Source organism: Zootoca vivipara, chromosome Z1, assembly GCF_965207765.1.
Source record: "Zootoca vivipara chromosome Z1, rZooViv2.hap1.1, whole genome shotgun sequence".
Taxonomy (NCBI): domain Eukaryota; kingdom Metazoa; phylum Chordata; class Lepidosauria; order Squamata; family Lacertidae; genus Zootoca; species Zootoca vivipara.
In genome coordinates this window covers 5922222-5936617 of record NC_142583.1, presented here as the reverse complement: position 1 = coordinate 5936617, position 14396 = coordinate 5922222, and the positions used below count along the sequence as shown (strand labels likewise).

General features: G+C 44.8%; 1 protein-coding gene across 10 annotated transcripts in view; it reads right to left on the bottom strand.

The window, feature by feature from the left end:
- LOC118084218 (uncharacterized) overlaps positions 1 to 11651 on the bottom strand; it is a 28017-nt gene extending 16366 nt beyond the window's left edge. For 3 of the 10 annotated variants that reach the window (XM_060279008.2, XM_088657769.1, XM_088657774.1), the window contains exons 1-8: positions 11506 to 11650; positions 9881 to 10188; positions 9597 to 9748; positions 8291 to 8555; positions 7105 to 7202; positions 2696 to 2798; positions 1891 to 1998; positions 599 to 724 (exon numbers count right to left, since the gene is read on the bottom strand). In XM_060279008.2, the coding sequence (XP_060134991.2) occupies positions 599 to 724; positions 1891 to 1998; positions 2696 to 2798; positions 7105 to 7202; positions 8291 to 8555; positions 9597 to 9748; positions 9881 to 10188; positions 11506 to 11620 (1275 nt within the window). In that variant the 5' untranslated portion in view covers positions 11621 to 11650. Of the gene's footprint in view, positions 1 to 598; positions 725 to 1890; positions 1999 to 2695; positions 2799 to 7104; positions 7203 to 8290; positions 8556 to 9596; positions 9749 to 9880; positions 10262 to 11500 lie in introns of all 10 variants that reach the window. The other 7 variants (XM_088657783.1, XM_088657788.1, XM_088657766.1 and 4 more) reach the window with 6 other exon arrangements.
- Between the last annotated feature and the right edge of the window lie 2745 nt (positions 11652 to 14396).

The following is a 14396-nucleotide window of genomic DNA, read 5'->3' as shown; positions in this document are numbered from 1 at the left end:
CCCTGGCGGTGGTGGGCAGTAAGATGTGACGGGGCAGCAGGGGGCTCTGGAGGCACAAAGGACTGTCCGACTATCACAGGATAAAGTTTGCCCATTTTGTTGAATTAAATAGTTTTAATTGGATGTTGAATAAATGTGCAATTAATCATCCTTACCCTGAATTTTATTGTGCTATTATCTTCCTTAGTGGGTCCTGCGAACCGCTATTCTGAATACCGTAGTACTTTTTAACAGGGTAGGAGTAGAGGGCACCAGGCATGAGATTATGGAACCAGGAGTGGGTGACCCCCAAAGGTTTGTGAGCCAGTGGAGCCGTAATGTGTGGGGCTTTGCTCTTACCCGCGCTAGCTTGAGTTCTGATGGGTCCTGCAGATTCCCCCCTCCACCCCATGCCACACTGCTAGATCTGTCAGGCCAGCAGGCCCTGCACCTCCTCCTCCAGCCATGCCCCAGCCAGAATCATGCTCCAGCCAGTCAGTGGAGCCCTAAGTTACAGACCCATTGTTAAAACCATGTTTATGGAAGACAATCTTACTCGGGTACGAGTGATCGCCAAAGAAGAAGAAGTCTGGGGCAGTTTCTTGTCTGCTATACACACCAGGCTGATGCTGCTGCAGGCAACTTGGAGCTTCCCTCTGTCTTCATTCAGCACTTGATTGGCCTGTTGTGAATCAGCTGCTCTCTGACTGGCCTCGGCAGCCTGGCCCAATGCCTTCCGCTGCCCCTGGTGAGCAGAGGTAAAAAGCACATCCCAGAATTACCATGATGTTGTGGGTTTATGGGGGTCAGCCTAGATGATACCCAGAGATCCTTCCATTTCTTGGGGTTCCTTGAGGGTTAGGGTTAGGGTCTGGGCAGCTTCCAATAAAATATTAAAATACAGAAAATATTAAAATACAGAAATCCAACAAACATTAAAAGCTTCCCTAAACAGGGCTACCTTAAGATGCCTTCTAAAGGTCTGGTAATTGTTATTCTCTTTGACCTCTGGTGGGAGGGCATTCCACAGGGTGGGTGCCACTACCGAGAAGGCCCTCTACCTGGTTCCCTGTAACTTGGCTTCTCGTAGCGAGGGAACCGCCAGAAGGCCCTCGGCGCTAGACCTCAGTGTCCAGGCAGAACGATGGGGGTGGAGACGCTCCTTCAGGTATACTGGACCGAGGCCATTTAGGGCTTTAAAGGTCAGCACCAACACTTTGAATTGTGCTCGGAAACGTACTGGGAGTCAATGTAGGTCTTTCAGGACCGGTGTTATGTGGTCTCGGCGGCCGCTCCCAGTCACCAGTCTAGCTGCCACATTCTAGATTAGTTGTAGTTTCCAGGTCACCTTCAAAGGTAGCCCCACATAGAGTGCATTACAGTAGTCCAAGCGAGAGATAACTAGAGCATGCACCACTCTGGCGAGACAGTCCGCGGGCAGGTAGGGTCTCAGCCTGCGTACCAGATGGAGCTGATAAACAGCTGCCCTGGACACAGAGTTGACCCGCGCCTCTATGGACATTTATAATTGACCTGCCTAACAACAAATAATTACAACAAATAAAGGCTTGACATATCTTGCTTTGCATGTCATGCATCTATCTCATATATTGGTTTCACCTTTTAAGTTGCGTCACTGAAATAAATGCACTTTTCGACGATATTCTAATTTTCCGAGTTTCCCCTGCAAGCATGTGACTTTATATCCTGGGAACTGTAGTTCTCAGCCCCTGAGAACTATAGTTCCCCACCTCACAGAACTGCAAATTCCCAGCCCCCTTAATAGAATATAGGACCCAGGAGTGTTTGGGGGAAGTTGTGTGCTTTAAATGTACGCCGTGGGTCCCCCTGCAACTCTATATCTTAGCTACTTTGCAGCCCTAGAGGGGACTTCCAGTCTCCTTGGCAAACCTCTTTTGCAGTTTCCAGCTCCTGCCCCATCTCCTCTTGTTTTTCTTCTAAGGCCTTGATGTGGCTTTTGTGAGCCAACAGGCTGCTTTGAAGGCTGACCAGTTCTTCCTGGAAATCAAGAGTGCATTTGAATAACTTCTGTGGCTTTTAAATACATTTGAAACCGATGATGATGATTTGTACCCCAGCCATCTAACTGGGTTGCCCCAGCCTCTCTGGGAGGCTTCCAACTGAATATACAGAAACACAACAACCGCAGGAACACAATAGAAAATCACACATTAACCCCTAACGCCTTAACCCATCATTGATAAGGACATATTTGTGGCAGTGGGGCTTCTGACCTTGATCAGCAGGGCTGCATGGATTTCGTGCTAAGGAAAATGAAAATTATGCTGCCAAGCAACCCAAATTCTGCATGGGGGTAGGAATGAATTCTGTGATCTGAATTCAGTAAGCAATCTTTCTTATTTTTCATCATTCACTCTAGTTTTGATTGTTGTGAGGAGGGGGTAAGAAGTTATGCAGGCACCAAAGCCCCCCCCCCCCCGGCCAACAACTGGAAATCTGCCTTCTTCGATTTCAAGAGGCACCACTCAGATGCTTTCAAAAATATCTGTGCTTTCATGAAGACTAGCAACTTCATTTTTAACTGAAAGCTGTGATTCCTAGGACACTAAATTCTGCGCCCATACACCACCTTTTATGAATTCTTGCAGTTTTAAACATGATAACCTCTCTATGTCCGATCCTATGCTAGGTCCAGACACACCCACACCCACACCCTTGGCTGAGCCTTGCTTACCACAGTGGAATTCTGATTGGAGCCCGGGGATGAGAGCGGTCCATGGTTCCTTTTGCCTAGAGAAGATCTGGCCTTTACCAGCTCTGTTTCCAAACTGAAGAGCCTAAAAGGCAGGCACATCCAGACAGATATGAGGCTCCTGCCCTCCATGCTAAGAATAGTTCGTTCCTGTTTCCTAAGTCTGCTTATGCATCAAAAGAGTAATAGTACCCAGAACATATTGTCAGAGTCGTTATGACTCCTCCTGAGTAATGACCTTCCACATGCTTGTCTTTCAAAACTCTTTATTAGTGCACATTATTTACAGTGTAGCGAGCTGCTGGTTTCATGTCTCCTCATTCCGAATCAGAATCCGGCACTGCCCCTTTTCGCAACTTTGCCCAACATAAAAGCCTCGGGACAGTGAATCTGCTCCCTTTTCTCCTCCTTCTCAATACCGGTGTTCAATAGAATGCTTAATTAAGGAGATAAAAGATGCCAGAAATATTAAAGGATTGAGAGTCAGGAAGAGTGAGATCAAACTTAAGGCTTTTGCGGACGACATCTTGATAATATTGGAAGACCCAGCAGATTCGGTAGGTAAATTTAAATTTAAATTTAAAAACTATGGGGAAATAGCGGGATTTAAAGTTAATATGGGAAAAACCAAAATGATTGTTAAAAAATTGAGGGAAAACGAAGTGAAGGAATTAGAATTGGCTACGGGTTGGGAGGTGGCAAAAAAGGTAAAATATTTGGGAATAATAGTGACAAAGAACAATGTTAATTTATATGAGAACAATTATAGAAGGCTGTGGAAAGAAATTGAAAAAGATTTAGAGAAATGGGACAATCTACACCTATCAATAATGGGAAGAATTTCAACAATAGAAATGATGATATTGCCAAAAATCTTATTTTTGTTTCAGATGTTGCCAATTATCGGGAAAATTGAGATTTTTAATAATTGGAAGAGAATTCTAAGTAGATTTATCTGGGGTAAAAAGAAACCTAGAATACAGTTCAAATTATTAACGGATAGCAAAGAGAGGGGAGGATGGGGTGTACCGGATTTAAAATTATACTATGCAGCGGCAAATCTGTGCTGGTTAAAAGAATGGATCGTGTTAGACAATAGGGAAATTTTAGATCTGGAGGGATTTAGAAACTCTCTTGGGTGGCATGCATACCTTCTACAAGAAAATGAAAAGATATACAAGGAATTCACTGACCACGTAATTAAAAACTCAATATTCAGGGTTGGTTGGAATTTAGGAAATTATTAGAACCAAGGACACCGTGGTGGGTATCACCCTTTGAAATAATGGCCCGGGGGGGGGGGGGGAAGAAACAAGGAAAAGTGGCTAACGTACCAAGACCTGATAAAAGAGGTAGATAAACAATACACATTGAAACCATATGAGGAGGTGAAAAATCACTGTGCAAGCTGGTTACAATATAATCAAATACAGAGTTTATTTAAGAAACATAGGGAAATCGGCTTTCAGAAAAATAAATCAAAATTACAAGAATTGTTAATTGAAAATGAGGAAAAACAATTGGCAGTAATATATAAACTTTTGCTGGAGTGGAATCTAAAGGATGAATTAGTCAAAGATGTCATGGTAAAATGGGCACAAGATTTCGGTAGGGCTTTTGAGTGTACAAAATGGGAGAATTTGTGGATAGAAAGTATAAGATTCACAGCTTGCACAGCGATTAAGGAGAATACAATGAAGATGGTATATAGGTGGCACCTGACACCAGAGAAATTAAGGAAGATATATAAAAAAGGTTCAAATAAGTGTTGGAAATGTCAGGAACAAATTGGAACGTACATGCATTGTTGGTGGCAGTGTAAAAAAGTACAAAGGTTTTGGAACATAATTTATGAGAAGTTAAAGAGGATGCTAAAGTGTACATTTTGAAAAAACCCCAGAGCTGTTTTTACTAAGCATGGTACCCAAGGGTATACCCAAGGATAGGAGGAATATCTTACTATACGCGGTGGTAGCGGCAAGGACCCTTATAGCACAGAGATGGAAAGGGGAGGAGACACCGACGGTATGTGAGTGGCAAAACATAGTAATAGAGTATATAAATATCAAAGATGACAGTGTATATAAGAAACACCCCGAAACAAAAAATCCAAAGTGAGTGGAAACTATTAGAGGAATATTTAACGAAAGAGGGACTAAATTCGGAGTTGGTGATATGCTTAAATTAAGATCCGTATAAAGAGACAATATATGTTAGGTTAAAGTAAGAAAAAAATTATCCGGAATTGGCCAGAAAGGAAAGTGGGAATATAACAAGTAAGAGGAAGAGCATATTTTAGGCCCTGTTTAGGGAAGCTTTTAATGTTTGATGGATTTCTGTATTTTAGAATTTCTGTTTTTTTGGAAGCCGCCCAGAGTGGCTGGGGGAACCCGGCCAGATGGGCGGGGTATAAATAATAAATTATTATTATTATTATTATTATTATTATTATTATTATTATTATTATTATTATATTGTAAGACAACAGTGGACAGACAATCGGAAGTATTCTTATATTTTTCTTTTTCTTACCTTTATTTTTATTTGCATTTCTATCTTTTTTATCTTTATTTTTGTTGGTATCCCTCATTATTTTTACGTTCTGTGTTTATGCCTTATAAATTGTGTTCAACAATTGCTGCATGAGTCAGGCGGTGAATGTTTGGAATTTTGAGTTAGTATATATATATGCATACATGTATGTGTATATATATATATATATATATATATATATATATATATATATATCCTTTGTTATTATGATTTGATTTTATTAGTATATTTTTGTACGTGTGGAAGTACGCATGAACAGAATAAGATATGATTTATGTAAATTTGCGAATGAGGGATTTTCGAACTCCCTTTTTTTCTTTTTTCTTTTCTTTATGATTTTTTTTTGTTGGTCTTTCTTTTGTGCTTGTTTTTTCTTGTTCTCTTTTAATATGTAATCTTAAATTTTTTTGAAATAAAAGTATTATTTTTTTAAAAAAATACCGGTGTCAGGGGGAAGGATCTACGGCAGGCACCCCCAAACTGCGGTCCTCCAGATGTTTTGGCCTACAACTCCCATGATCCCTAGCTAACAGGACCAGTGGTCAGGGAAGATGGGAACTGTAGTCCAAAACATCTGGAGGGCCAAAGTCTGGGGATGCCTGGTCTACGGTCTGCCCTGTTCCTGTCCACCCTTCCCGCCTCTCTCTCTCTTCCTGCCTGTGGAGCAGGGGCTCTCCAGTGCAGCCAGAGCCCTGGCACTCCTTCTCACCCCTTCAGGCTCCTCGCTTTCCTGACTGCTCGGAGACGGGCTGCTTCTGATGGGGGGGGGGGTTCTCTGTAATCCCTCCCCCTTACACATATCATTTACATGCTCTGCAGAAATCATTCCCTTCAATATTTCTCCAATGAAAACAGGGACGGGCACGAAGTACTGGGCAGGCGCTGGGCACAGAGGGTTCACGAGGCTGCGCTGCCTGCCTGCCCACCAGTTCAGGGGTGAGCCCAGATACCCCTGATGGAAGTGCCTGACTCATGCCCCCTCAAAACCATGCGCCCGGGGCTACGTGTTGTCCCTCCCAGCCCTCCCCACGCTATGCCCAGTTCCTGCTGGAAGGCCAAGACTGTTATATTCCAACAGGGCCTTGGGGAACTGACTGTTTTTAAAGAAAGAGCTGGTGCTGTGGTGTTTTTATTGTAATTATCTGTACATTTTAATAGATCTTAGATATGTTAATATTTAATTTTTTTTTAACAATTCCTTTTTCCCTATGTTTGTAGCTGTTTCTGTTTTATCTATAAGCTGCCTCGAGTCCCTGTCGGGGAAAAAGACAGGATATGAATGAATGAAATAATAATACAGTAGTAAGTTGGGAGGCAGGGAGGCAGGAGGTTGCTGAGAACGAAGCTTAGCAGGGCAGCAAGGGCCCCACTTGCTCTAATGGACCAGCCTCAACTGGTCATGCGAGTCTTCTTTCCTGGAAGGTGATCAGCCTTTAACAAGAAACATTAGGAAGAACTCTCTGGTTCCAAGAGCTGTTCAAGAGTAGAATGGAGCCCTCGGAAGGCGGCAGACTCTCCTTCGTTAGAGGCTTTTAAACAGAGCATAGACGGCCATCTGTCAGAGATTCTTTGGCTGGGATTCCTGCATTGCAAAGGGTTGGACTAGATGACCCTTGGGGTTCCTTCCAACTCTACAATTCTATGATTCTATAATAATTCAGACTAATCTACTATTCTATATTTCCTCGTTTTTGTTCCCCCCCCAACCCAAATCTATTTATATCCTGCTTTTCTTCCATGGAGCTCATGCGTGGGACTCCCCTCCAGACTGCTTCACTTCATCAAGTTTGTTGTGCACCAGCCTTCTTGAGGCTACGCCCTGGGAGGACCCTACTCACTTATCGTCCAGGTGTCCTTTGTGCTTCCTGTCTTCTGAGCAAGTCCTTTCCAACCACTGCTTTTCCTTTTCTATATGAGCGAAAGAGCTCTCCATCTGCTGTGGAAAAGGCAAGGGATCAGAGGAGATTTCAGAGGCAAACTGTGCATTAAGACCCATTTGCATGAAACGAAGGAGGTCCCAGACTGTGTTCCCAGATGAGACGGCATTTAGCCCAACAAGGACCAGAGTGCAAACCGTTCCAGACACCTGAGAGTGGCGCTCTGGCAGCAAACCAGATTCTACAGGTTGTAGATTTCAGAATATAGGAAGTGCCCTTCTGGATCAGGCCAGCGGACCATCTAGTCCAGCATCGTCTTCTCACAGATGTCTGTGAGAAGCCCACAAGTGGGATTTGAGCACAAGATCAGCATTCTTCCCTCCTGCAACTGTTCAAGGGGCCCGCTGCCTCTGATCCTGGAGGCACTATGCAATCATCACGACTAGCCATTGAGAGCCTTAACCTCATGAACTTGTCTAATCCACACTGAAAGCCACCACAGGTGGTGGCCTTCACTACATTTTGTGGAAGCAAATTCCATAGTTAAACTATGTGCTGTGTGGAGAAGCATTTTCTTCTACCTGTTCTGAATATCCCAACATTCAAAGGACCATAGGAACATCGAATTGTAGAGTTGGAAGGGACCCCAAGGGTCATCTAGTCCAACCCCCCTGCAAAGCAGGAATCTCAACTAAGGCATCCGTGACAGAGGTTGGCCTCCAACCTCTGCCTAACAACCTCCCATGAAGGAGAGTCCACCATCTTCTGAGGGAGCGTGCTCCACTGTCAAGCGTCTCTTCCATAGGAAGCTAGCTCCCTCCTATAGGAGTCAGGCCACGGGTACACCTAGCTCAGTTTTCTATACTGACTGACCACAGCATTCCAGGGTTTCAGGCAGGGATATTTCCCATCCCTACCTGGAGAGCTACAGCCCTTCATGAGGTGGCCCCAGATTTTGATATAATGAGGGAGAAAAAATGTCTCTCTAGCCTCTTTCTCCAAACCTCACATGATCTTAAACAAAACTAAAAAGCCAAAAAAATTCCCCGGAAATTGGGGAATTCCCCAGAAACCTGCCTGGTCGCTTTGGTTGCCCTTTTCTGAATTTCTCTCCTTTCCCAAAACTTTGCCCAACATCCCACATTACCTTCTGCTTCAGGGAGAACAGCTCAAAGAGCATCATGTTGAGTTCCAGCTCAAGGTTCCTCACGGAGCAGGTTTCTCCCTCCTCAAGTTTCCTTGGCAGCTCTTCTGGTAAAGATGCCCGCAGGTCCAACTCTGAGCAGCTCTGTCTCCTTCCAGCTAGCGGCTGTGTGGAACTATCCTCCCTCGTATTCCAGTTTGGGAGGCGATAGAAATAAGGCCTCCTTCTGACGGTTGAGCTATTGTGTTCTGTACCATCTGATATATCTCTGACAAGAACAAGGAAGAACATAAGGAGAGCTCTTCTGGATCAGGCCAAAGGCCCATCTAGTCCAACAAGTGGCCTTGTCAGAGTCATTCCTTCATTTCAGGGGGTTGGACTCTTTGGGTCTCCTCTCCTCCAATTTTATGCCTGTAGGAAGCACGTGGGCAAGACCTGGGCACAACAGCAACCTCCCCTCCTGCAGCTTCCAGGAACTGTGTTTAGAAGCTTCCTGGAGACAGAGGATACGGGAAGCCTGCATGCAGGACCTGAATTCACAAGCCCTCTCCCCAGTTATGATTTCCAGCAACTACTATTCAGAAGCATTGCTTCATAACTAGAAGCTACTGATAGCCCTCCCCTCCATGAATGTGTCCAATCCTCTTTTAAAGCCATTTCAATTGCTGGCCATCACGACATCTTGTACCTCATGCTTCCTTTAAAGGTGACCCGGAAACTACAATTAATCCAGAATGCGGCAGCTAGACTGGTGACTGGGAGCAGCCGCCGAGACCACATAACACCGCTCTTGAAAGATCTACATTGGCTCCCAGTACGTTTCCGAGCACAATTCAAAGTCTTGGTGCTGACCTTGAAAGCCCTAAACGGCCTCGGTCCAGTATACCTGAAGGAGCGTCTCCACCTCCATCACTCTGCCCGGACACTGAGGTCCAGCATCGAGGGCCTTCTGGCGGTTCCCTCGCTACGAGAAGCCAAGTTACAGGGAACCAGGCAGAGGGCCTTCTCCGTGGTGGCACCCGCCCTGTGGAACGCCCTCCCACCAGATGTCAAAAAGGAAAACAACTACCAGACTTTTAGAGGACATCTGAAGGCAGCCCTGTTTAGGGAAGCTTTTAATCTTTAAGAAATTAGTGTATTTTAATATTTCTGTTGGAAGCCGCCCAGAGTGGCTGGGGAAACCCAGGCAGATGGGCGGGGTATAAATAATAAATTATTATTATTATTATTATTATTATTATTATTATTATTATTCCTTTCCTAAGAAGGATTTTGAAAGCAGAACTTTTACCTTGCCTGACACACGTACATTCTGCTGCCTTTCGTGTGGAGCACTTGTGGTGGACTCATAGACCTGGCTCTCTGAGGATGCTTGGGGTGAAGGAATTCCCTGCTGTATTCTCCCACTCGGCCTCTTGAGCTGCTGAGCTCCAGCAGTCCTGATGCCCCATTGACAACTATCTGATCAAGAGGAAAAAGAAAGAAAGAGGCAGCTGGGTACCAAACCTAGTGTGGAAGGTGGCTGACTGAGATCCAGGAGCACCTCAGATAAACCTGACAGGCTAAGCCCCAGCAGAAAAGGTGCTCTCCTACCTTTGATGGAAGGAGAACCTTTGGAGAAAGGTCCATGTTGATCCTTTTCAGCTCTGCTGCAGAAAATGGTTGAGAGGGCTGATGGTTTCTTCTAGAACTTTCTGCAACTTTGCTGGGCAATCCCATGGACTCAATTTCTGCGAAGCCATGTGGGAAATGTTCATTGCTAGGACAGTGCTGGGAGGGCAAGCCTGCAAATCCTCTCCAATTCTGGAGCAACATGGTGAAGAGTGGAATGGTCACAGCCGAGTCTTTTTGTCTGTCTGTCTCCAGTTGTGTAGGTTTAGACACAGATCCAGAATTGGGATCTATGGATCCAAGTTAATGGCAGAAGATCCAAGAAGATCATGGGATCTAAAAGACATGTTAACAAACATAGCCCTACCCCCCAAAAAAAGGATCATAATGAGAGATCTCACGAAGCTGTGTCTTTCCCAGCCTATATAGAGACTTTTCCACAATCCTGGAACTTGGGAAATCCTTATGACTAAGCTGTTCAACACTGAGAGACACTGAGCATCAGGGCGTTTGCAGAATCCACATTGCTGGATCCATCCCTGAATTTTGATGATCTCCTTTACCAGATACACTTACCTATGTGGAACTGAAAATGTCAGATTTGGTGATTCTTTCAAAGGCATATTTCTAATATTTGCATGAAAAATCAAAATTAAAAACGGTTTAAAGACAATTTAAAATGTTTGTATTTGCTTTTTCTTTGGAATTGCACAGTTGCACAAGGCACAGTGGTTAAAATTGTGGGTTTCAAAGTCATTGCAAAACACTTTAAAGAATAATGAGTGTTGTTTTTCTGAAACCTCCCACAGGTTGACATCCTGAAATCAATTCCTGCTGCGATTCAAACGGTGTGCAGTCCAAGGGATATCGCAAATAGCAGAATAATGGTGTGCAAGAATCAGCTTGTGAAGGGAGGGCACTTTCAGATTACCTGCTTACTGAGCAGTCATTCCGATTTCTTTGAGGGGCAGTTAAATACCATGCCTTATTATAGCCCTCCCCTCCTCCCCCAGAATTCTAGGAACTGTAGTTCGCGAAGGCTGCTGGACATTGTAGCTCTGTGAAGGCTAAACTACAATTCCTGGAGGGGTGCTTTAAACCGACATTGCATCAAAGCAAGTGCTATCCCACACTTCCCAACGTATTTTCCTGTCACTTTCCTGACTGCAAAAGCTCATGGAACCAAGTTTGTTGCACAATATTTCCCAAGGAGCCAGAACTGTGCCACTTGAATCTATTGGTGACTGAACCCCACTCGAAATAGTGGCCATTCAACTCCCTTTGCAAAGACAGGATCATCCTTGTGCCAACCCCTTCTGAGACCCATCTAGAGCAGTGTTTCCCAACCTTTGGTCTCCAGCGGTTTTTGGACTACAGTTCCCATCATCCCTGACCACTGGTCCTGCTAGCTAGGGATAAAGGGAGTTGTAGTCCAAAAACAGCTGGAGACCCAAGTTTGGGAAACACTGATCTAGAGAGTCTCACGGATAAGCTGCTCCAGAGGTCAGCTGCTCTGATTAAGTGAGCCCAAGTAGCATTCTAAAGGGGGAAATCGCTTGCAGCAATGAAGCGTCCAGAACTCTGGGACTTTCCTAGACTTACCGTACCTCCTGACAAAGCATGCTGGTGTGACTGAATCCCCAGTGCTGAGAAAGAGGCCTGCAAATGTGTTCTTTTCTCTTCTGTATGCACCAGCTTTCTGTGGGGAAATACATATCCCATGGCAAGACAAAAAGCAGGGCAGCTGCTGCTATGGAAACTGTGGTGGCAACAGGGCAGTGCCTGCTTCTGTCCTGCTAATAAATTGGCCATTGTGAAACGTGGGTCACTTCTCAAAAAGGGAGGAGCTGCCATAGCAGGGAGGAGAAAGGAAGAACACAGCAAAGGGTGTTTGTGTGTGTCAATAGAAATGACACACACTTGGACATTCTGTAGGTGAAAGCAAAGATATTTGGCTGTGGTTCAGATCCAGATGCTCTTCGAGGAAACTGATTTTTTTTAAAAATCCATTTCAATTGGGGTTTAGGCACAGAAACTGCTTTGGTCGCCCTGTTTTGGTTGCCTCTGTTGAGAGACAAGGGAAACTTGTCCCTGTTAATTCTCCTTGACCTCTCAGCGGCTTTTGATAACATTGACCGTGGTATCCTTCTGGAGCAGCTGTCTGAGTTGGGGGTGGGTGGAACTGCTTTGTGGTGGTTCCGGTCCTACTTGGATGGTCGCTCCCAGTGGGTGATGCTCGGGGAGTGCTTTTCAGTCCCATGGAGCATTGAGTGGAGTTCCTCAGGGCTCAGTTTTATTCCCTGCTATTTAACATCTTCATGAAACCGCTGGGTGGGATTATCCAGAGGTTTGGAGTATGTCGTCAGCCAACGAGCAGTAAGAATTGCAGAAAGGGTAATTGGTGTTAGTTTGCCTTCAATAGGGACACTTTATGCTGTTCGAGCTAGGAAGAGAGCAGAGGGAATTGTCGCAGATCCTTTGCATCCTGGTTATCATCTGTTTGATTTACTTCCATCTGGACGTCGCTACAGGACTCTATACACAAAAATGGCTCGGCACAGGAACAGTTTTTCCCCCTTGTGCCATCAAATTGTTAAATTCGTAGTTGTGTAGCGGAAGGGGAGGCCAGTTATGGGTGGGGTTCCTTTGCTGTGCTATTGTATTGAGTGGAGCAGTGTTTGTATAATGTATGTTTACATTGCAATGAGTCGAAGCAAAATTCCAAGTATGTTTGGTACTTGGCCAATGAATTATTATTCTATCTATCTATCTATCTATCTATCTATCTATCTATCTATCTATCATCTATCTATCATCTATCTATCTATCTAATATGCTGATGACACTCAGCTCCGTTTCTCCTTTACATCTGCAGGTGAGGCAGTGGAAGTGCTGGACCAGTGTCTTGCCTCTGTAATGGATCAGAGCCAACAAACTGAAGCTCAATCCAGATAAGACTGAGGCACTGTTAGTGGGTGCTTCCCTAGACCAGATGGGTGGGAGGTCGTCTGCTCTTGATGGGGTTACTGCTGTCATTCAAGGCTCAGGTGGCCCCAGCGGCACAGAGTGCCTTCAGTCAGTTTTGGCTGATGGCCCAGCTATGCCCCTACCTGGACAGGGATAGCCTAACTACTGTTGTCTACGCTTTGGTAACCAATTGGTTAGATTACGGCAACACGTTATACCTAGGGCTGCCTCTGAAGATGGTTCAGAAGCTTCAGCTGGTGCAGAATTCAGTGGCCAGGTTGCTCACTGGGACAATATGGTTTGAGCATATTACACCGATCCTGGCCTGACTGTACTGGATGCCAATTAGCTTCCGGGCCCAATTCAAAGTGATGGGTCTGACCTATAAAGCCTTAAATGGCTCAGGAGCACTATACAGTACCTCAAGGACCACCTCTGGCCATATAAACTGACCCAGACATTGCATGCATCAGGTGAAGCTCTTCTTCATGTGCCTCCTCCATGTGAGGTTGGGGGATGGGGGGTGACAACACAAGGATGGGCCTTTTCTGCAGTGGCTCTGTTTGTGGAATGCTCTCCCCAGGGAGGTTCATCTGGTACATATCTTAAGGCACCAGGCAAAAGTGTTCCTCTTCAGCCTTTGACTGATCAGGCCTTTGACTGGTTAATATTCTACAGCCTTTTAATATGCGCCTATGGGAAGGGGGGAGATTATTGTTTCACTGTTTTGTTTTGATTATTTACTTGTGTTTTTATCTTATATTTTATTCTGTGAATTGCCATGAGAACTTATGTTGAAGGGTGGTATACAAATTAATAAAATAAAATAAAATAAAATAAATAACATACTCTTGTGCACTGGAATTTCAACACTGGAGGGTGACTGGGATGGTCAGAGGTCTGCTAACCCAATGTATTTACAAGCCTGGAGACGAATGACATTGGATTGTTTGTTTTTGTAACTGAAAAAAAATATTTTCAAAAGAACATGAAACCATAATACGTCGCTTAGCAAATATTTCCGTCCCCACTCACCCCCCACCCCGAGTACAGATATGCTGTAAGCCGCCAAGAGTGGCTGAGGTATAAATAAAATAACAACAGCAACAACAATAATTGCAGTCTTATGGGGAAATGTCGTTCCAAAGTGACACAAGCGAGCTCTGTGGATGCCACTGTAGTTGATGTTCCGTTGCACATGAAGGGATGCTGTGTCTCTATGGAATCACTTTCCAGCTATAGCTTTGACTCCCTTCATTGGTCAGTTTTTCTGAAAGTGCTAGAGTCCAATTTGGGGCAGCAATGTCAGGCTTCCTCAAACTCGGCCCTCCAGATGTTTTTGGCCTACAGCTCCCATGACCCCTAGCTAGCAGGACCAGTGGTCAGGGGTGATGGGAATTGTAGTCTCAAAACATCTGGAGGGCCGAGGTTGAGGAAGCCTGCAATAAGTTGTCCGCTTGCTTTGGTTCCCACCCCCCCGCCGCACTTCTATAGGGATGGTCTTGGACCAACTGGTCCCTCCTGCTCTGGG